The following is a 22,503-nucleotide window of genomic DNA, read 5'->3' on the forward strand; positions in this document are numbered from 1 at the left end:
TCAGAGATCAGTACCTTCGACACCAATGCATGGGCAAATACAAAACAAACATGTTCTCTTTAACACAGAGTAGACTGTACATGATTGCATGAGTTTCTCACCAGTGTTTGATCACCGTGCGGCAGGATTTTGAGGTCATCCTCCAGGCAGCAGCAGCTCAGGACTCGGTTGTACCTGTGGAGCATCAACATGTCACTACACAGATCAGCTGACACTTTTTCTCTGGAGGAGTGTTATCTACCTGGAGTGGTCCAGAGGTTCCCCCATCAGGATGTTGTCCCGCACTGTCCCGTGGAAGATCCAGGCCTGCTGAGCGGCATAAGCAATTGATCCCTGCACCGAGACCGATCCTTGCTGCAGGTTCAGCTACAGACAAAGAGACAGACAGGAAGCAGACAGTCAAGAAGCAGACAGACAGGTGAGCAAGATGTAGACAGACAGGTGTACCAGATGCAGACAGACAGGTGAACTTACCTGTTCTAACAGACTGCAGATCAGTGACGTCTTCCCGTTGCCAACGCCCCCACACACAGCGAGCAGTCTGCCCTGCAGGAAACTCAGCATCAGTTAGAGACACCCACACATGAAACAGACACACACACACACACACACACACACACAATGAGAAAGCAAGACATTGGCCGGATTGGCCCACTCATGAACAGAAACTACCAACTCAGCAGAGACTCTGGGTCTCGGGCAACAGGGACTCTGGTGTCTTTGGCAGAGGAGATTCTAGGTCTTTGGGCAAAGGAGACTCTAGGTCTTTGGGCAGGGTAGACTTTGGGTCTTTGGGCAGAGGAGACTCTGGGTTTCCGGGCAGAGGAGACTCTGGGCACATGTGTGACTTACTCCCAACTCTAGTGTCAGAACCATATCGACCACTTGCCCCTTTGTGGCCTCCATGGGTCCCAGGGAAGAGGGCCAGGCGGGTCCCCACAAAGTCCTGCTGGCTGTCGGGGACACTTCCTGTCCATGGTGCAAGCAGGTTAGATAACAAATTATAGTATGTCAGCTCACCTGGATCTGGTGTGCGGAGGTTACATAATCTGCAGATCCCATTTTGTACATAGTTAATTTGGTTATTTAATTTGGTCTTCTTTGGTTCAACTTGATTCAATAAAGTCTTGTTTAAACACCTAACATGGCGTTGTCTCCCTAGGTGGTCCTGAGACTACTCCTCTTTCAGCCTAACATGCTGCTTGGATAACCCAGGAAGCATCATTAAAAGCAGAGCAACCTTTGCCAAGCTAACTGTTTTTCCATTTGTTGCAATAAATGGTTAAATCTCTGACTGACTGAACCACATGTAAACACTCGGTGTTATCAGTTTTACCTTGTGCAAAGTGAAGGAGACGTTCCTCAGGACGGGCATCCCTTCAGCAGCTCTGGCTTCAGACACTAGGTTGTCCCTGTCCTCTGTGTCGGGGTGGTGGAGTGGTTTGGTCCAGGACAGTGTGGCATTCTCCATGACGACGACCGCTGATGGGCTGCTGGTGCTGTGGTTGATGTATGGCTCTGTATTCTGTGTCAGCAGTAACCTCTGCAACACACACACAGACAGATATTTTAATTAAATTAACTTTTTCTCTCAAAGTTTCCAGTCAGACTGTTGGAGAAGTTAAGGAGAGACAAAGTGTACGTTACCTTGAGGCGAGACACAGACACAGCAGCTTCAGCAAGGAAACCAACACAACGGGGCAACGATGAAAGAATAAACCTCATGCTGTTTAAGAGGGTGACGAAAGGAAAAGCCTGATGAAGAAACAGAGAGTGAGGCCTCAACACAAACCATAAAGCTCTTCTCTTTTAGCTCTTTAACAAAGCAGAACAAAAATTTTAAAGGCAAGGGTGGAGATATAATATCTCTCTACCTAGTCCTGGGTGCTTCCCAAGGCCTTCTCCCTTGGGAAGCACTCAGGGGGCATTCTTACCAGATGCTGAACCACAGATGGTTCCTTTCAGCAGCTCTACTCCGAGCTCCTCACGGATGACTGAGCTTCTCACCCTATCTCTAAAGGAGACGCCAGCCACTCTCATGAGGAAACACATTTCGGCCACTTGTACCCTGGATCAGATTCTTTTGGTTATGACCCAGCCTTCATGACCATAGGTGAGGGTAGACCGGTAGATCGAGAGCAGTGCCTTAACACTCAGATCTCTTTTTGTCACATCGGGGAGGTAAAGCATTTCTCCAGCCACTCTCCCATTGTCCCCTCACTGGGGAACAAGACCCTGAGGTACTTGAACTCCTTTACTTGGGGGAAAGACTACCCAAATTAGTCAATCCATCGGTGTCCTGCTGTGAACCATGGCCTCAGATTTAGAAGTGCTAATTCTCATCTTGAGTATTAAAAACTTCAGAAGAGATAAAAAAAATTGCGAATAATCATGAGTTAACTATGGACAATCATGAGATTAAGCACACTTAAATATTGTAATCCAGTGACAGCTCTAGAATATAATATATATATATATATATATATATATATATATATATATATATATATTAGGGCTGTCAAAATTAACGCGTTAATTTTTGCGTTAATTTTTTAATATTTAACTCGTTAAGAAAAATTAACGAAATTAACGCAGCTGTGTTTGTTTACTTCATGTGGCGGCTGAGAAACGTGTCGTCTCCATAATAACAGCAGGCGGCGCTACTCTGTATTGTTGCCCAAGTAATGAAAACCGGCAGCTGATTGGACGAACGCGTCACATGGGTTTGTTTTCTCCGGATATTGAGAGCCAGACTGTCATGGCGGCCGTTCAGAATACGATCTCATATTGTACTAAAATAGTTCACTGAAACATGTTTCTGGAAACATTTTAAGAGAGAAATAGGCTGTGATGCAGTTTCTGAATCTGTCTTCATTTCAGCTCGTTGGAGATGAACTGAACTCTCGGCTCGTTGGAGATGAACTGAACTCTCGGCTCGTTGGAGATGAACTGAACTCTCAGCTCGTTGGAGATGAACTGAACTCTCGGCTCGTTGGAGATGAACTGAACTCTCAGCTCGTTGGAGATGAACTGAACTCTCGGCTCGTTGGAGATGAACTGAACTCACTGAACTCTCGGCTCGTTGGAGATGAACTGAACTCTCGGCTCGTTGGAGATGAACTGCTCCTCGCCTGTAAAGTAGACGAGAGCAGGCGACAGCAGCTGGGGACGGTGACAACAATCTGCTCTCAAGTCAGACAGTTTCTAGCCGTTTCAGCAGCCTTCAGCAGGACTAAATAAGCCAAATTGTTGCTGCTGTTGTTCTGAAAGATATTAAACATTCTGAACTTAGCAGAACCTTTCCTTGTTTGGTTTTTTCTTCATATTTGCAAAGTTAAATGATTTAGCATTTAAATATCCATTATTATAAGCTTCAGTCTCAATTTAAAAAAGCGATTAATCGCGATTAATTACAGCAAATTGTGCAATTAATTAGTTAATTTTTTTTAATCGATTGACAGCCCTAATATATATATATATATATATATATATATATATATATATATATATATATATATATATAAAACATAAAACATATCAATGTTTTAGTGTGAGTGTTCCTCACGTTGCTGGTGCTGAGAGGTAGACCCAGCCAGGTGTGAATGGCGTAGGTGACCATGATGGCGATGATCGGGACGAGAGGGCTGATGGTCGCACTGAAGTTCTGGATCAGAGCAGCTTTATCCAACATCCTCCTCTCTATTGTCCTGATGTCTGACACACACACACACACACACACACACATACACAAACACACACACAAACACACACACAAACACATACACATACACAAACACACACACATACACACCCACACACGCACACAAACACACACACAAACACAAACAAACACACACACACACAAACACACACACACATACACACTTTACAATAACAGACTGTGACAGCTGACTGTCATCAACCTCACCAGTGTGTAACAATCAGCGATAATCAGCAGACTTTAGCCGTGCACCCTGAACAATCATTAACGTCTGCAATGTGGCGTCTCCGTGGTGATAAAGGGCTGGTTAGAGCCGAAGAGAGTAGGCGTAATATTACATGTCTCATCAGTTAACACAACCGTTACAGTGGGAATCTTCTTACCTGTGGTTTTCCTGTAGAAGGACTCCTCCCACACATACATCTTGATGAGTTTGATGCAGCTGAGGACTTCGTTGATGGAGCGGACTCGGCTGTCTGTGATCTCCCCAGCCTTTTTCTGGAACCGGTTAATGAGCCTGGCAGACACAAACTGACACACAGAAACCATGGTCACACTCTCAGGCTCCATCTGCACTACTACCTTTGGAGACAAAAATGATCTTTGTCCACCAGGGTTCAAACGTTAAGCTTAGTTCTGTTCCTCAACACAGAACGTTTTCTTAGCAGACACACACACACACACACAGTCACACACACACACACACTGTGCATCTGCGTGCCAGTGTAAACAGGAATCAGATTTGATCCAGTACCTGGCCTGTAGACCCATTCGCAATTTGGTGTTGGGGGAATTTCTCACTTGAACTGAGTTAGTGGGTCCCTAGACATGAAAAATCACTGAGGTGCTCATCCGCCATAGTGCCACGAATTACGTAATGGTCGAATCAAATATAGCCGCCATTGGATGATGATGAAAATCCAACTTCTTTGTTTCTGAATGTATATACACATGTAATGTAATGTATGTGTGCCTGATATTTTGCTGCTGTAACACTGTAATTTCACATTTTTGGGATCAATAAAAATCTATATAATACCTCCATTTAGGTGTATTATGGTATATGGAATTGATTAAAATAAAGTCATGGTCAAGGTCATTTTCCTATTCTGAAGACCTTGGCCATAACTTGGCCATTATTAGGAATAAAAACCAGATGCAGTAATTCTAATTCTACTAAATCTGACATTTAACACTCATTGCTAATATTGTTTTTAACAATAAGGATGTCAATGTCAACATAATATTTCAATAATTCGATTAGATTTTTTTCTTTATAGTCACTTTTTATTGTATTTTTTCCACAATGATTTGTTTAAATTATAACAAGACATGAAGAGAAGAAACGTAACAATTATAAATATCCCCTTTGAACTTTTATTTTAATTGGGTTTTAGTACAATGATATAAAATAAAACAATTGGTTGCAAATAAAACTATGTAGCAATAGAAGTGATACAAATTACATCATACCAAATTAACTAAAAGTTCACCATATAGTCTGATAGCTCTCAAAGTATACTGTATGTGTGCATGCATGTTAGTGGGATGGGTTTTTACAGGATGATTTTTCCATGGCAGAATACAGTGGATTTAACTCCAGCAGCATGACATCCACATCTGCAATTGTCACACTAGCCTGCACACTTACGTACTGTGAGCAGACTTGGTGGTAAGAGCTTCAGACATTCTGATGGCAGGAGTGTGCCAAAGTCAATTCCAGCACATCCACTGAGGTAGATTTCTACCCTGAAGTCATCAAATGTCTTAGCTTTTGTAAGTGACCTGACCCCAGCCCAGACACACACCAAGCACTTCTCAGCCAATGCTGCATCTTGCTCTGTCAAGGTGTCTGCCTCTCCAAAGTTGGCTAAGTATTGGACTGGGTCAGAAGCCATAGCAGCATGTTTAGTCCCCACCTTGCTCATACAGTCACTTTCAGTCAGGATATGTGCTTTAATTACTGTCTTTGACAGTGACGCTCCAAGACGAGAGACTACTTGATGGAGTGGAAGAATTCGCCGCCTCTCACCAGTGCCGTACTGCTGCCAGATCTCCTTCATCTCGAGTTCTTGGAAGTATGGGCTGTAGTGGAGAAGCAATACAAAGGTGTCTGTGTCATTGGAGACTATGACAACTCTATTGCACTGCTTCACTTGAACAGCCCTCTCAACATGCACCAGCCTCCTCAATCCAGTTCCCAACACAAAATTGCAAACAGGTCTACAGGCCAGGTCCAGGATTAATTGTCTGACGTTGCTCTGCTGTTGAAAATCATGGGTGTCATTTTTGTTGTTGTGTTGTTTTGTTGTCTGCAGAAAATTCTGCACCCCACTGATTAATTGTATCTTCGATTTTAAAGGCCATCTGCAACAGTTAACTTCAGGCCCTGTGAAGAAACGAAATGAAAAAAAAGGAGCTAATAAAATCTCTCAGACTGTTGTCTCTCTGTAGAAAAGTCAGTCCACAAACCTGGAGGACGATGAAGACGAGAAAGATGAAGATGCTGATGAGAGCAGTGTAGTCAAGGATGTGGCAGGAGTAGATGGCACACATGATCAACAGGAGAGGGGAGGGCAGCAAAGTCGGGCAAAAAAACACGGCTTCAAACAGCTTGTAGCTGTCGCTGGTCAAAACATTCACTATCTGGTAGACAGACAGACAGACACACAGACACACAGAAAGTTAGAGACAGACAGACAGACAGACAAACACACAGACACACAGAAACAGACACACAGACAGACAGTATAACCCCTAACCCTATATTTAGGTCTGTAGTGATGGAGCCCTCTAGTGGTCATAGTAGTTCTGACCTATATTTAGGTTAGTAGTGGTGGAGCCCTCTAGTGGTCGTAGTAGTTTTGACCTATATTTAGGTCTGTAGTGTTGGAGCCCTCTAGTGGCCGTAGTAGTTCTGACCTATATTTAGGTCTGTAGTGGTGGAGCCCTCTAGTGGTTGTAGTAGTTCTGACCTATATTTAGGTCTGTAGTGTTGGAGCCCTCTAGTGGCCGTAGTAGTTCTGACCTATATTTAGGTCTGTAGTGGTGGAGCCCTCTAGTGGTTGTAGTAGTTCTGACCTATATTTAGGTTAGTAGTGGTGGAGCCCTCTAGTGGTCGTAGTAGTTCTGACTTATATTTAGGTTAGTAGTGGTGGAGCCCTCTAGTGGTCATAGTAGTTCTGACCTATATTTAGGTCTGTAGTGTTGGAGCCCTCTAGTGGCCGTAGTAGTTCTGACCTATATTTAGGTCTGTAGTGGTGGAGCCCTCTAGTGGTTGTAGTAGTTCTGACCTATATTTAGGTTAGTAGTGGTGGAGCCCTCTAGTGGTCGTAGTAGTTCTGACTTATATTTAGGTTAGTAGTGGTGGAGCCCTCTAGTGGTCGTAGTAGTTCTGACCTATATTTAGGTCTGTAGTGGTGGAGCCCTCTAGTGGCCGTAGTAGTTCTGACCTATATTTAGGTCTGTAGTGTTGGAGCCCTCTAGTGGTCGTAGTAGTTCTGACCTATATTTAGGTTAGTAGTGGTGGAGCCCTCTAGTGGCCATAGTAGTTCTGACCTATATTTAGGTTAGTAGTGGCAGCGCCAACTAGTGGCCGTAGTAGTTCTGACCTATATTTAGGTCTGTAGTGGTGGAGCCCTCTAGTGGTCGTAGTAGTTCTGACCTATATTTAGGTCTGTAGTGTTGGAGCCCTCTAGTGGTCGTAGTAGTTCTGACCTATATTTAGGTCTGTAGTGGTGGAGGCCTCTAGTGGTCGTAGTAGTTCTGACCTATATTTAGGTCTGTAGTGTTGGAGCCCTCTAGTGGTCGTAGTAGTTCTGACCTATATTTAGGTTAGTAGTACTGGAGCCCTCTAGTGGTCGTAGTAGTTCTGACCTATATTTAGGTCTGTAGTGTTGGAGCCCTCTAGTGGCCGTAGTAGTTCTGACCTATATTTAGGTCTGTAGTGTTGGAGCCCTCTAGTGGTCGTAGTAGTTCTGAACTTTATTTAGGTTAGTAGTGGTGGAGCCCTCTAGTGGCCGTAGTAGTTCTGACCTATATTTAGGTCTGTAGTGTTGGAGCCCTCTAGTGGTCGTAGTAGCTCTGACCTATATTTAGGTTAGTAGTGTTGGAGCCCTCTAGTGCCTGTAGTAGTTCTGACCTATATTTAGGTTAGTAGTGGCAGCGCCCTCTAGTGGCCGTAGTAGTTCTGACCTATATTTAGGTCTGTAGTGTTGGAGCCCTCTAGTGCCTGTAGTAGTTCTGACCTATATTTAGGTCTGTAGTGGTGGAGCCCTCTAGTGGCCGTAGTAGTTCTGACCTATATTTAGGTCAGTAGTGGTGGAGCCCTCTAGTGGTTGTAGTAGTTCTGACCTATATTTAGGTCAGTAGTGGTGGAGCCCTCTAGTGGTCGTAGTAGTTCTGACCTATATTTAAGTCTGTAGTGGTGGAGCCCTCTAGTGGTCGTAGTAGTTCTGACCTATATTTAGGTCTGTAGTGGTGGAGCCCTCTAGTGGCCGTAGTAGTTCTGACCTATATTTAGGTCTGTAGTGTTGGAGCCCTCTAGTGCCTGTAGTAGTTCTGACCTATATTTAGGTTAGTAGTGGCAGCGCCCTCTAGTGGCCGTAGTAGTTCTGACCTATATTTAGGTCTGTAGTGTTGGAGCCCTCTAGTGCCTGTAGTAGTTCTGACCTATATTTAGGTTAGTAGTGGCAGCGCCCTCTAGTGGTCGTAGTAGTTCTGACCTATATTTAGGTCTGTAGTGGTGGAGCCCTCTAGTGGTCGTAGTAGTTCTGACCTATATTTAGGTCTGTAGTGTTGGAGCCCTCTAGTGGTCGTAGTAGTTCTGACCTATATTTAGGTTAGTAGTGGTGGAGCCCTCTAGTGGCCGTAGTAGTTCTGACCTATATTTAGGTTAGTAGTGGTGGAGCCCTCTAGTGGCCGTAGTAGTTCTGACCTATATTTAGGTCAGTAGTGGTGGAGCCCTCTAGTGGTCGTAGTAGTTCTGACCTATATTTAGGTCAGTAGTGGTGGAGCCCTCTAGTGGCTGTAGTAGTTCTGACCTATATTTAGGTCAGTAGTGGTGGAGCCCTCTAGTGGTCGTAGTAGTTCTGACCTATATTTAGGTTAGTAGTGGTGGAGCCCTCTAGTGGCCGTAGTAGTTCTGACCTATATTTAGGTCAGTAGTGGTGGAGCCCTCTAGTGGTCGTAGTAGTTCTGACCTATATTTAGGTTAGTAGTGGTGGAGCCCTCTAGTGGTCGTAGTAGTTCTGACCTATATTTAGGTTAGTAGTGGTGGAGCCCTCTAGTGGCCGTAGTAGTTCTGACCTATATTTAGGTCTGTAGTGGTGGAGCCCTCTAGTGGCTGTAGTAGTTCTGACCTATATTTAGGTTAGTAGTGGTGGAGCCCTCTAGAGGCCGTAGTAGTTCTGACCTATATTTAGGTTAGTAGTGGCAGCGCCCTCTAGTGGCCGTAGTAGTTCTGACGGGTGCAAAGCAGGAAGTCAGGTGAGGAATTATAAGAGCGCCAAATGTCCTGGCAAGGAGGCAGGTTGGGGGGGGGGGGAACAAACACAGGGCTCTCACCCAATAGACCGGGGTTGATGTCCCGTTTCAAAAGAAAAGGAAACAGAGTTTTTATTACTTTAGGGAACAAACAGAGTTACGTCACATTCTGCATCACGTGGTAACCTTCCGGAAGTGAAATCATGTCTGATTTGAACCCAAACCTCCATCTTTTTATCAACTCAGTAGTTTTGGTGTCTAAACCTAACCAGACTGGGACCATTTCACAACTTTGACCACGTGATTAAAACTGCAACCAGTACCTTCTCTGGTTTAGATATGAGGACATATTTCCTGCAGCCACTAGGGGCTCCTTTATGTTATGAAACACTCCTGTGGATCAGATTAGAAGTGGGGGAACAAACCACCCATATCATTGGAGGACTTGGAGGGGGGGTTGTCCTACCTGTCCCACAGAGACTTCGCTGTGTGTACTCAGAGTGATGATCTTGCGGAAGCCCAGCATGCAGAAACCTGTTTTCATCCTGATTCCTGTCCGTATGCCTATGGCCCAAAACAGATTCATAGAGTTGATCCTTAAGAGCTCCATGAAGGCCAGACCCAAACACAGACCCAGGCCCCCCCAAACTGAGAATGACTCCGGTTTGAGGATGTAGAGGAGGATCTCATGGACCAGGACTCCCTGAGAGGACACACAGACACATTACTGTTGATGTGTTAAAATATTTATTATAAATCACATCACAAGCAATCTGATTGGTTCACAGCCATGATATAATAAACACATACAACAGCTGCAACGTCTAATTTCTTTGCACATTAAATATCACTACATGTCTGAGAAAACCATAGAGGGTACTACTGTTGTCTCTCTACATACTGCTGCTCTCTACTGCTGTCTCTCTACATACTACTCTCTACTGCTGTCTTTCTGCTACTCTCTACTGCTGTCTCTCTGCTTCTCTCTACTGCTGTCTCCCTACATACTACTCTCTATTGTTGTCTCTCTGCTGCTCTCTACTGCTGTCTCTCTACATACTACTCTCTACTGTTGTCTCTCTTCATACTACTCTACTGTTGTCTCTCTACATACTACTCTCTACTGTTGTCTCTCTACATACTACTCTTTACTGTTGTCTCTCTACATACTACTTTCTACTGTTGTCTCTCTACATACTACTCTCTACTGTTGTCTCTCTACATACTACTCTCTGCTGTTGTCTCTCTACATTGTCTCTCTACATACTACTCTCTACTGTTGGCTCTACATACTACTCTCTACTGTTGTCTCTACATACTGTAGAAATAAAATATATACATGTCCGTGTTTCAAGGCCAGATTTATAGGCACAGACCTTATCGCCAGCTGCACTTTGTCGACTTCTCTTCAAGTTCTCTTCAAAGCATGAAAAAGTCCCAAAACAAGGTCTCAGAAAATCAGAGTCAGATGTGAAAAAGAAGTTTTAATGTGCACAAAAGATAACACAGAAAAACCCTGAGTAAGTACCGGTAAGCTTGCTAAAGATTCCTTTGTCTAACTTCACTTTATATCGTCCAAAAAGAGAGATCCTCCCCCTGAAAAATGGTCCAATGATCACTCTCAGAACATGCGTGTAAAGCTTCAATTGGCTACTTTCGAGGCTCAAGACCACCTCTTTCTGGGGATTTTCCACTGCATTAAGTCATTTAGCTGATCTTGCATTTTGAATGTTTACACTTAAGGCGTTTTTGGTACGGACTATACAACAGCGAGCCATCCGCAGCTAGCGCGGCTGCTTCAGTGGTATACCACTGCGGCTGTTAGCGACTGTATCACAGCAGATTTTCCGTGGATGACTGCAGCTACGCTGCGGCAACTGAAGGTGATACATGGAGGGAGAAGATCTTTACTTATTTCAAGGCAAAATACATGTCATCTCTTATCTAGTATCATACTAGTTGTACAATATATATTTTATAACAGATTTTATCACATTTTGCCACAACATTACTACTCTCTACTGTTGTCTCTCTACTGTTGTCTCTCTACATACTACTCTCTGCTGTTGTCTCTCTACATACAACTCTCTACTGTTGTCTCTCTACTGCTGTCTCTCTACATACTACTCTCTACTGTTGTCTCTCTACATACTACTCTCTACTGTTGTCTCTCTACTGCTGTCTCTCTACATACTACTCTCTACTGTTGTCTCTCTACATACTACTCTCTACTGTTGTCTCTCTTCATACTACTCTCTACTGCTGTCTCTCTACATACTACTCTCTACTGTTGTCTCTCTACATACTACTCTCTACTGTTATCTCTCTTCATACTACTCTCTACTGTTGTCTCTACATACTACTCTCTACTGTTGTCTCTCTACATACTACTCTCTACTGTTGTCTTTCTACATACTACTCTCTACTGCTGTCTCTCTACATACTACTCTCTACTGTTGTCTCTCTACTGCTGTCTCTCTACATACTACTCTCTAGTGTTGTCTCTCTACATACAACTCTCTACTGTTGTCTCTCTACTGCTGTCTCTCTACATACTACTCTCTACTGTTGTCTCTCTTCATACTACTCTCTACTGTTGTCTCTCAACATACTACTCTCTACTGCTGTCTCTCTACATACTACTCTCTACTCTTGTCTCTCTACATACTACTCTCTACTGCTGTCTCTCTACATACTACTCTCTACTGTTGTCTCTCTTCATACTACTCTCTACTGCTGTCTCTCTACATACTACTCTCTACTGTTGTCTCTCAACATACTACTCTCTACTGCTGTCTCTACATACTACTCTACTCTTGTCTCTCTACATACTACTCTCTACTGTTGTCTCTCTACATACTACTCTCTACTGCTTTCTCTCTACATACTACTCTCTACTGTTGTCTCTCTACTGCTGTCTCTCTACATACTACTCTCTACTGCTGTCTCTCTACATACTACTCTCTACTGTTGTCTCTTTACTGCTGTCTCTCTACATACTACTCTCTACTGTTGTCTCTCTACATACAACTCTCTACTGTTGTCTCTCTACTGCTGTCCCTCTACATATTACTCTCTACTGTTGTCTCTCTACATACTACTCTCTACTGTTGTCTCTCTACATACTACTCTCTACTGTTATACTACTCTCTACTGTTGTCTCTCTACATACTACTCTCTGCGGTTGTCTCTCTTCAGACTACGTTATCTTACACTGCCGTGGTTGAGCTGCTGATCTGATGGATGCTATAGGAGACTTTTTCTGTCAGTAATTAACCGCAAAGGCAGTTGACCCAGCTTCAACAATGTGACAAGTTGGGAATGAGACTTTGTTGTGAATTTCAAACCCAAAAGTACTCCAAATCTAAAAAGTGTATCATATATTCAGTATGAGCTTCATAAAGGTAGAAATTCTGGTGAGTGTGCCTAATAAAGTGTAAAGTAGGACAAATTACAATTAAAAAAGGAAAAACACTTTTCCTTTTTTGCGAGGATTTTAAAAAGGTGATGTAATGTAAGATGACTCACTGAACAACAGAACAGTGCCACCATGAAGACGATGGAGATGGCAACAACCAGCAGCAGCCGGTTTCTCTGGAAACGAAGCAACACTCGAATCAGAGACGCTTTCTGCAGGCCGACCGCACACACTTCCTGTTCCCACAGCTTCTGCAGCCTGCAAGAAACACAGAGACAAACAGAAACACACAGAGACAAACAGAGACACAAAGACACACAGAGACACACAGAAACACACAGAGACACACAGAGACACAAAGAGACACACAGAGACACAAATACACAGAGAAACACACAGAGACACACAGAGACACACAGAGACACACAGAAACACAGAGTAACACAGAAACACAGACACACAGAGACAGACATACGGAGACACACGTAGACACACAAAGACATACGGAGACACACAGAGACATACGGAGACACACAGAGACATACGGAGAAACACAGACATATACGGAGACACACAGAGACATACGGAGACACACAGAGACATACGGAGAAACACAGACATATACGGAGACACACAGAGACATACGGAGACACACAGAGACATACGGAGAAACACAGAGACATACGGAGACACACAGAGACATACGGAGACATACGGAGACATACGGAGACACACGGAGACACACAGAGACATACGGAGTGACACAGAGACACACAGACTACGTTTACATGAAGCCAATAACCCGTTCAAAACCGGAATATTAGCAATAACCCGGTCGCGCACGGCCATGTAAACACCGGCAAAAACACGAATATGCTCATATTTCGGATTTTAAAAACCCAAAAATGATCCCTGGGTTACCCCTTTTCTAACCCGAAATTTTGGTCATGTAAACACGTATCGGCATATCCCCATCAAAAGGAACATTGATTTGTGTTCTGTGCATGTTCTATTCGCAAGGAATCTTGGTCTTTTGAGTAGAGGAACTTCTTGCATGCGCCAGAAAACATAGTTATATAATAATAATTATATACTATAATACAGTTTTTTACAATCACTTTGCTACTAATTTCAGAACTGTAATGTCATTTTTCCAAACTCTAGACACAAAACTCAAAACGATCATCACTTGTAACACAGGCTGTCCAATGTTCAAAACATTGCATTGTGCACCCATATCTTTAAAGAAATATTGCACTTGCACAATCATTGGTTCAAAAAACTAATTTATTGTGAAATACCATTGAAACGTTACTTTAGATCACCCACACACAAGCTACCCATAGTTTCACTGTGTCAATCGTACAATTAAATATTGTAGTACAAAATAGGTGATACATGTTTCATGATGGTACTACATATAAAGATATCCCTTTAAAAGTACTGCAGTAGTAGTACATACCAACGTGGTACAGGTATATATATATATATATATATATATATATATATATATATATATATATATATATATATTACTGCATTTAACCTTTATTTACAGTATCCAGGTAAGTCGATTGAGAACAAATTCTCATTTGCAACGATGACCTGTCACATTCACACAGTTCCACATTCATACCTGATAGCTGCCCAGTACAACCCCAGTCTGATCTGCTGGCCACTGATCAGTATATATATATATATATATATATATATATATATATATATATATATATATATATATATATATATATACAGTACTTTATAAGAATATATAAATTATATATCTCAATCATCAGTAACGAGTTGGCAGAATTGGACCAGCAATTCCAAGGGCCTGCATGCATACAGTGCAGTACTGTCAATACAGTAAATAGTCTTAAAGTTGGTACATGGGCGCATAGAAACAGTGTCTGATAAACAGTAGTACATTACAGTAAAGAATGATGATGAAATATTACATAGACTACATAGATCATGTAGTCTAATTGGTTCATGCTCCACGCTAACTGGTGACAATGAATCTCGTTATCTTGAAACTTTCATGATCTAAACATGGAATATTGTTTGTCTGTTTCCATACAACTATGCATTAAGAGTAATGCAACACTTACTTATCATTTTGAGTAGTTGTATTGATTGATAGTTAGATGATTGTAATGAAATGAATAGACAATCATCTGAACTGTAATGTGTGAATTGCTTTTTGAAATAGGAGTACTTTGATGTTAAATTGTGTCATATTGAACAGCTGATCTTTGTTAAATGAACAGATGATTTTTGGTTTATGTGTATTGTATCCAAGCAATTGAAAAAAGTGTTAGAGTTTTGAAAAATGTGTATTTTGATCATTGGTTGTGAGTTTTGTGTCCAGAGTTTTGAAAAATGATGTTACGGTTCTGAAATTAGTGCCAAAATGATTGTAAAAAAATTTAATAAAGTTATATATATGTCAATGCAGAAAACCTGCGCGCAGTATACCGGAAGTAAACAAGAAGTAGAGGTAAACATGGTGAGACGCAGCACAGCACCACACTTTCTTTATTAGTGTGGTGAAAACCATGAATATAATGTCTTTTGTTGACGGCAGAAAGTACAGAGATAGTGAGATTTATAAGAAGGTGACCGAAAAGTTATTGCGTCTTAAGGTCCGTACGTCGTCGTTTACATCGGGATATTGTCAATTGATTACAAATTCCATGTATACAGGAGTAACTTTCTCTGCTCACGCATGTAAACGGGTTATTCCGAATGTTTCAGAAACCCGAATAGTGACCTTAACCCGACCATAACCCGAAAATTGACAGCTTGTAAACGTAGTCACAGAGATATACGGAGACACACGGAGACATATGGAGAAACACACAAAAACACAGAAACACACCACGGATGGGTTACTGAACTGGCCTACTGGGGACCTGATTAACAAAATGCTGCAAAAAAAACACAGGTCCGTAACAACTGTGTCCACGTTCAAAAGCAAACTTAAAACCTTTGATTTTCTGAAGCATTGGTTTAATTACAGTGTGTGTGTGTGTGTGAGAGAGACAGGCAAAATGACTAAGAGAGTGATGGAAAATCCTTGAGTTGACCTGGGTGTCTTTATCTCTGTAGACAGAGTATGAAATGATATATGTGTAATAATCCATCCATGATCAACACAGAGAAACATGTTTATTTCAAAGAACACTTGCAACATGTCGTGTATGAATAAAGTTTTTTGAAGATGATTAGCGTTATTCATTGCAGTCTGACCTGTCTCCGTTGACGTCGGCTCCGTCTAGAGGAGACGGACTGAGTGTGCTCGGGTCCAGCTGCTTCCTGAACATGGACCACATCACCGGAGTCATCCAGGACATGGTGCTGAAGGACAGGAAGCTGGCTGCATCCAGAGGATTCAACCTGAACACCAGACAACCAGACCACGGTTCACTACCAGGGGTGGGAATCACCAGAGGCCTCACTATACTATCTCATCATGATACGATATTATTGCGATTTTAAACATATTGCAATATTCTGCAATATATTGTAATTTATTGCCCCTTTTCCAACTTCAAATGTTTCCCAATTTCAACATATGTCCCAAAAAGGAAACTTTGTCAACATCTGTTTAATCTAAAAAGATACATTTCTGTTTATTAATTTCACTTCAATTTTATTGCAGCAATGTGGGATTGTTAGGCAGACAAACTGACCAACACATATCTAATAAAAGATCGATACTTGGTGTGTGTGTACTTGGTGTCTGTGTATTGATACTGTTATGATCCTGTGTTTGGTTCTGGATTTATTGTTTTTTTTGTGTTTGGAAATACAGTATTGTCACGGAAAATATCCAGATACTTTGCTGTACAGATCTTTTCCCCCACCCCTATTCACTACCACAGACTCTAAAGATAAAACCAGATCAGGTTCACTACCACAGACTCTAAAGATAAAACCAGATCAGGTTCACTACCACAGACTCTAAAGATTAAACCAGATCAGGTTCACTACCACAGAATCTAAAGATGAAACCAGATCTGGTTCATTACCACAGACTCTAAAGATAAACCAGATCTGGTTCACTACCACAGACTCTAAAGATTAAACCAGATATTTATCAGAGGGAATTAAACTCACTTAGATTATTTCTCTTAAAGGAAACTCAATAAATTTGTTGTTTTGTTCTGAGGGAACTTTTGGGGAATTTAAGACTTTTTTCTAGAAATATTTTCACATTCTTCTCTTCTTGATATATTATGACTTCTCCTTCTTAAGGGTTCATGTCCCGTTTGAAAAGAAAACAAAACAGAGTTTTTTTTAACTTTATGTAACAAACGGAGCTACGTCACATTCTGCATCACGTGGTATCCTTCAGGAAGTGAAGTAACACCTATTTGAACCCAAACCTCCATCTTTTTATCAACTTAACTCAGTAGTTTTGGTGTCTAAACCTAACCAGACTGGGACGTTTCACAACATTAATAAAGTCTTTCAAACCGTGACCGTTACCTTCTCTGGTTTATTAAAACATTGTCTTCTCAACTTCTTTTGTGACGAGTTCGTCTTTCTCTTAATTTTCTCTTATTTTGTGCATGTTTGAGTGCTTTTAGGTAAATCCACATCCTGACTCACCCTGCTGCCGTGGCCGTCTTTGAATCAGCTGCTGGGGATGTTTTACCGTTCATTCTGCTGAGACAGACAGGATTATAAATATATATTATAAATAGTTTCATTAATCAACAGTCAATCAGATTCTCTCAGCGAGCCGTGTCCTGCAATCCCCCAGTGTATTATATGTCAGGATTGTCCCCACTATATACTGTAATATATATCAGTGTTCCCTCCAGTGTATTATATATGTCAGGATTGTCCCCACTATATACTGTAATATATATCAGTGTTCCCTCCAGTGTATTATATATATATATATATATATATATATATATCAGTGTTCCCTCCAGTGTATTATATATGTCAGGGTTGTCCCCACTATATACTGTAATATATATCAGTGTTCCCTCCAGTGTATTATATATGTCAGGGTTGTCCCAGTGTATTATATATATATATATATATATATATATATATATATATATATATATATATATATATATATATATATATATATAATTTCCCCACCGGGCCTAAGCCATTCTTAATTATGTTTAAAGATATTTTTAAGTTGCGGTGGATTGTTGCAGCTATTTTCAAATCTCCAGTTAGCTTTGAATTCAATTCAATTTCAATTCAATTTTATGTATAGGATCAAATCATAACAAGATTTATCTCTGGACACTTTACAGATCCAGAACACATATTTTACACAGAACCAACAATTCCAATAATTCCCCCAAGAGCAAGCTCTGACTTAAAGTAGGGCTCTATGGAATCTGACTTATACCTTTTTTAAATTCTGAAAATTTCAATTCTATCCATGATTCTGTTATTACAGAAACTATTTGGCTCTACATTAATGCTTTTCATCAGTCTGTGAATGTTAGAGTTAAAATATTCCTATTATTAAGTTTAAACACGCTGTATGCACTTAATCTCCCCTGCATGTGATGACAGACTCCTATACGCCCCCTGGCCAATCAGCTGCTCCGCAAACAGAGAAGAACCTGTTTGTATTTACACATTTCTACAGAACAAACCAAAGAGAATCTGAATATCAACCGACTATGCTCGAGGTCCTCCTGTGTGCAACCGTCTCTCATTTCCTGTCACAGTGTCCCACACAGTCCTGTCATATGAAATCGCGTACCCTTTCAACAATTCACAATCTATGTTCCAAATGTATAACACTACTAATTGTACCACAGTCGCCCAATTTGTTGCCCGTGGGCCATGTTTGGCCCGTCCTCCCTTTGTTCTGCTTATTCTCCTCTTAGTTTTAAAGTGCTGTCAAATCCAAAACATAATGACTATAAAATTTATATTTTGTGCAGCTGCAAATTACTTAATCTGAGTTTTAACTGTAATGTAAAGCACAGTGCTGGTAAACTATACATTACAAAGGTGGACAACACAGCTGTTTGGGATATGGTAAGTCAGAAAGGTGTGTAAAAAACTTTATACATTTTTCTTAAGTCTCTAAATCCACTTTTTTAGCCTTTTAGTCTACTTTTTTGTCTCTAAATCAAGCCTTATCAAGCCTTATTAAGCCAGAGGTAAAGTACTGATACCACACAGTAGAAATACTGTTACAGTAAAAGTCCTGCATTCCAAACTTTACTTCAGTGAAAGTACAAAAGTACCAAAGGTAAAAGTCCTCATTCTGCAGAATAATCTATATGATATTATTATTACACTATAACACTTTGTAAATACGACAAACTATGAAGCATGGTTCTTACATTAATACACTTTAACTGGATATCTGTACTATCTGGGACAATATACCTGATATAAAATTAAATCCAAAAGTAAAGAACAAAATGAAAAGAAGAAAAAAACATCTATTTCTGTAAACTTTACCTGGACCATACTAACTCAATGAGACATACATGACATCTAAACTAAAATAAAATGATAACCTTGGCTCCAACATGTGTTTCTGTAATAAAACCAGCTTTACCTGGAGCAGAGGGTTGTGCGGTGTATGAAAGATGAAACAACGATTGGATCTTTGACGTTCAGTTCCTGGCTGGAAATAAACTCCAACTTTCTGAAAACTGGATCCTCTGTTCTTTATATTCTCTGTCAGCTGGGTTCATTTAGACACTCCCCCAAAACCAAACATGTTATATAGTTCTTCAGACTGAGGCCTGTTCTTCAGCCTGAGGCCTATTGGAAGACATTTTAACATTTAAAAGCTAGAATGACTTCCGGAGGATGTGATGGAGTAGACAGACGCATAAACTCGCAGCTCCACCAGACCCGTTAAGAATTAGCCGATAAAGTAAAGAAAAACGATAAATGAGTACCAGACTGCAGGAAAAGGCCTCTAGAGGAATGAGTTCCAGTCAGAAAACAGGCAAAAAAGACATGAAAGCTGGCAAAAATGATGACGTTATAACAGCTTCCAAGCAGCTGACACTAGCCAAAGCTACACCGTTGAAATTCGTCAGCTATACTAGCGGAGCTGTGGAAACTTCGACAGGAGAACAGTGACTCTTTTTGGGATTTGAAAACATATCTCCGCGTGGAGTCATCCATGGAGGAACTAAAACAACGAACTAAGAGGCTAGGCAGAAGACGAGACGCAGAGGACAGAGTAAGTTCAACGGAAGACAGAGAGGGCGCTGGGCTACCTGTGAGAGGCTAATCTCACTGCCAAGTGCGATGACATGGAAAATAGACTTCGCCGCAACAACATTAGGCTGTACAGAGTTCCAGAAGGTGCGGAGAAGGATGACATGATATCTTTGCTAACAGACTTTCTCAGCACTTCATTAGAGTTTCAAGAAGAAGTTGACATAAAACTAGAGAGAGCGCACAGAGCGCTCCATCCAAAGCCCAAAGCAGCAGCTGCACCACCGAGATCCATTATAGCTTGGTTTCTGGACTAATGTGAAACAAAAGGTACTGCTGCAGGCTTGGAAGCAAAGAAATATTCAGTTCCGGGAGCATACAATCTATTTTGACCGAGAGGTAATAAAAAAGTTAAAAGAAAAGAACATCAGGGCTCAGTCACCATACCCAGCAAAGCTACGACTCTTCCTGGATGGTGGCACAAAACTGTTCCCCTCACTTTTGGAGGCACACTCGACATTGAAAGAACTTGGCATAGATACAGCAATGTTCTGTGTGTGTGTGTGTGTTCTGTGTGTGTGTGTTCTGTGTCTGTGTGTGTGTGTGTGTGTGTGTGTGTGTGTGTGTGTGTGCGTGTGTGTGTCTCCGTGTGTGTGTGTTCTGTGTCTGTGTGTGTGTGTGTGTCTCTGTGTGTGTGTGTGTGTGTCTGTGTGTGTGTGTGTGTGTGTGTGTGTGTGTGTGTGTGTGTGTGTGTGTGTGTGTGTTTCCATGTGTGTGTGTGTGTCTGTATGTGTGTGTGTGTGTGTGTGTGTGTGTGTGTGTGTGTGTGTGTGTCTCCGTGTGTGTGTGTGTGTGTGTGTGTGTGTGTGTGTGTGTGTGTGTGTCTGTGTGTGTGTGTGTGTGTGTGTGTGTCCGTGTGTGTGTGTGTGTGTCAGGGGGGTTAGGGTAAGTTTTAAGTTACAGCACGTGAACATTGTCAACAACCAATGGGTGCTCTCCCTTCAGCACCAAACAGGAAGCAGCAAACAGCTACAGCCAGTGGTGTTTATGGTTGCTATGGTGCCGCGCTAAGCTAAACACTTAAGAGAGAAATTTGCTGATGTTCAGAGTCATCCAGCGGAGATTTACTGTCAGTTAAACACAGACCTCCGGTTACTTGGGACATTCATCTGCATGTACGGCTGAACAGAACATCTGCAGACTTTCCCTTAAAGTTCTTAAATTAATCTCGTTTTAGTCGTGCAACCTGCAATCCTGACAGATCTTTACACAATATGACTAACGTTAGATGTGAGATGGTGTCAGACTGTAGTCTGTTCAGAGTCTTCTACAGTATGGTAGACATTAGTTGATCAGTTGATCAGTCTTCTAGAGAATGGTAGACATTACTTGATCAGGTGATCAGAGTCTTCTAGAGTACGGTAGACATTAGTTAATCAGAGTCTTCTAGAGTATGGTAGACATTAGTTGATCAGGTGATCAGAGTCCTCTAGAGTACAGTAGACTTTATTTGATCAGTTGATTAGTCTTCTAGAGTACGGTAGACATTACTTGATCAGGTGATCAGAGTCTTTTAGAGAATGGTAGACATTACTTGATCAGGTGATCAGAGTCTTCTAGAGTACGGTAGACATTAGTTAATCAGAGTCTTCTAGAGTATGGTAGACATTAGTTGATCAGGTGATCAGAGTCCTCTAGAGTACAGTAGACATTATTTGATCAGTTGATTAGTCTTCTAGAGTATGGTAGACATTACTTGATCAGGTGATCAGAGTCTTCTAGAGTACGGTAGACATTAGTTAATCAGAGTCTTCTAGAGTATGGTAGACATTAGTTGATCAGGTGATCAGAGTCCTCTAGAGTACAGTAGACATTATTTGATCAGTTGATTAGTCTTCTAGAGTATGGTAGACATTACTTGATCAGGTGATCAGAGTCTTCTAGAGTACGGTAGACATTAGTTAATCAGAGTCTTCTAGAGTATGGTAGACATTAGTTGATCAGGTGATCAGAGTCCTCTAGAGTACAGTAGACATTAGTTGATCAGTTGATTAGTCTTCTAGAGTATGGTAGACATTACTTGATCAGGTGATCAGAGTCTTCTAGAGTACGGTAGACATTAGTTAATCAGAGTCTTCTAGAGTATGGTAGACATTAGTTGATCAGGTGATCAGAGTCCTCTAGAGTACAGTAGACATTAGTTGATCAGTTGATTAGTCTTCTAGAGTATGGTAGACATTACTTGATCAGGTGATCAGAGTCTTCTAGAGTACGGTAGACATTAGTTGATCAGGTGATCAGATTCCTCTAGAGTACAGTAGACATTAGTTGATCAGTTGATTAGTCTTCTAGAGTATGGTAGTAGTTGATCAAGGTCAAGGTCAAGGTCAAGTTTATTTATAAAGCACATTTACAAGCAGTCACTCCTGCCCCAAAGTGCTGTACAGATACTAATACCGGTAACAGCATAAAAAGCATATTAATTAGCCAAGAAAAAAACCCCATTAAAAACATAGTATCCCCGAAATAATAATAATAATTAAAACACATGAAAAACATGATTACAAACAATATTAACAATGTCACAGCTCAGCTTGTATTAAAAGCCATTTCAAAGAGATGAGTTTTTAAAAGTGATTTAAATGACTCAATAGAGTTAGCTGCTTTAATATTGAGGGGAAGAGCATTCCAGAGCTTAGGA

The 22,503-nt window shown here is 41.3% G+C and overlaps 1 protein-coding gene across 3 annotated transcripts in view; it reads right to left on the reverse strand.

Annotated features, from left to right (window-relative positions):
• LOC114558229 (multidrug resistance-associated protein 9) overlaps positions 1-10,727 on the reverse strand; it is a 43,071-nt gene extending 32,344 nt beyond the window's left edge. For 2 of the 3 annotated variants that reach the window (XM_028582063.1, XM_028582053.1), the window contains exons 1-10: positions 10,582-10,727; positions 9,672-9,908; positions 6,194-6,367; positions 4,105-4,252; positions 3,566-3,714; positions 1,648-1,755; positions 1,337-1,543; positions 475-546; positions 242-366; positions 102-174 (exon numbers count right to left, since the gene is read on the reverse strand). In XM_028582063.1, the coding sequence (XP_028437864.1) occupies positions 102-174; positions 242-366; positions 475-546; positions 1,337-1,543; positions 1,648-1,755; positions 3,566-3,714; positions 4,105-4,252; positions 6,194-6,367; positions 9,672-9,815 (1,200 nt within the window). In that variant the 5' untranslated portion in view covers positions 9,816-9,908; positions 10,582-10,727. Of the gene's footprint in view, positions 1-101; positions 175-241; positions 367-474; positions 547-1,336; positions 1,544-1,647; positions 1,756-3,565; positions 3,715-4,104; positions 4,253-6,193; positions 6,368-9,671; positions 9,909-10,581 lie in introns of those variants that run through there. The other variant, XM_028582070.1, reaches the window with a different exon arrangement.
• Between the last annotated feature and the right edge of the window lie 11,776 nt (positions 10,728-22,503).

Source organism: Perca flavescens, chromosome 1 (assembly GCF_004354835.1).
Source record: "Perca flavescens isolate YP-PL-M2 chromosome 1, PFLA_1.0, whole genome shotgun sequence".
In the NCBI taxonomy this organism is placed as follows: domain Eukaryota; kingdom Metazoa; phylum Chordata; class Actinopteri; order Perciformes; family Percidae; genus Perca; species Perca flavescens.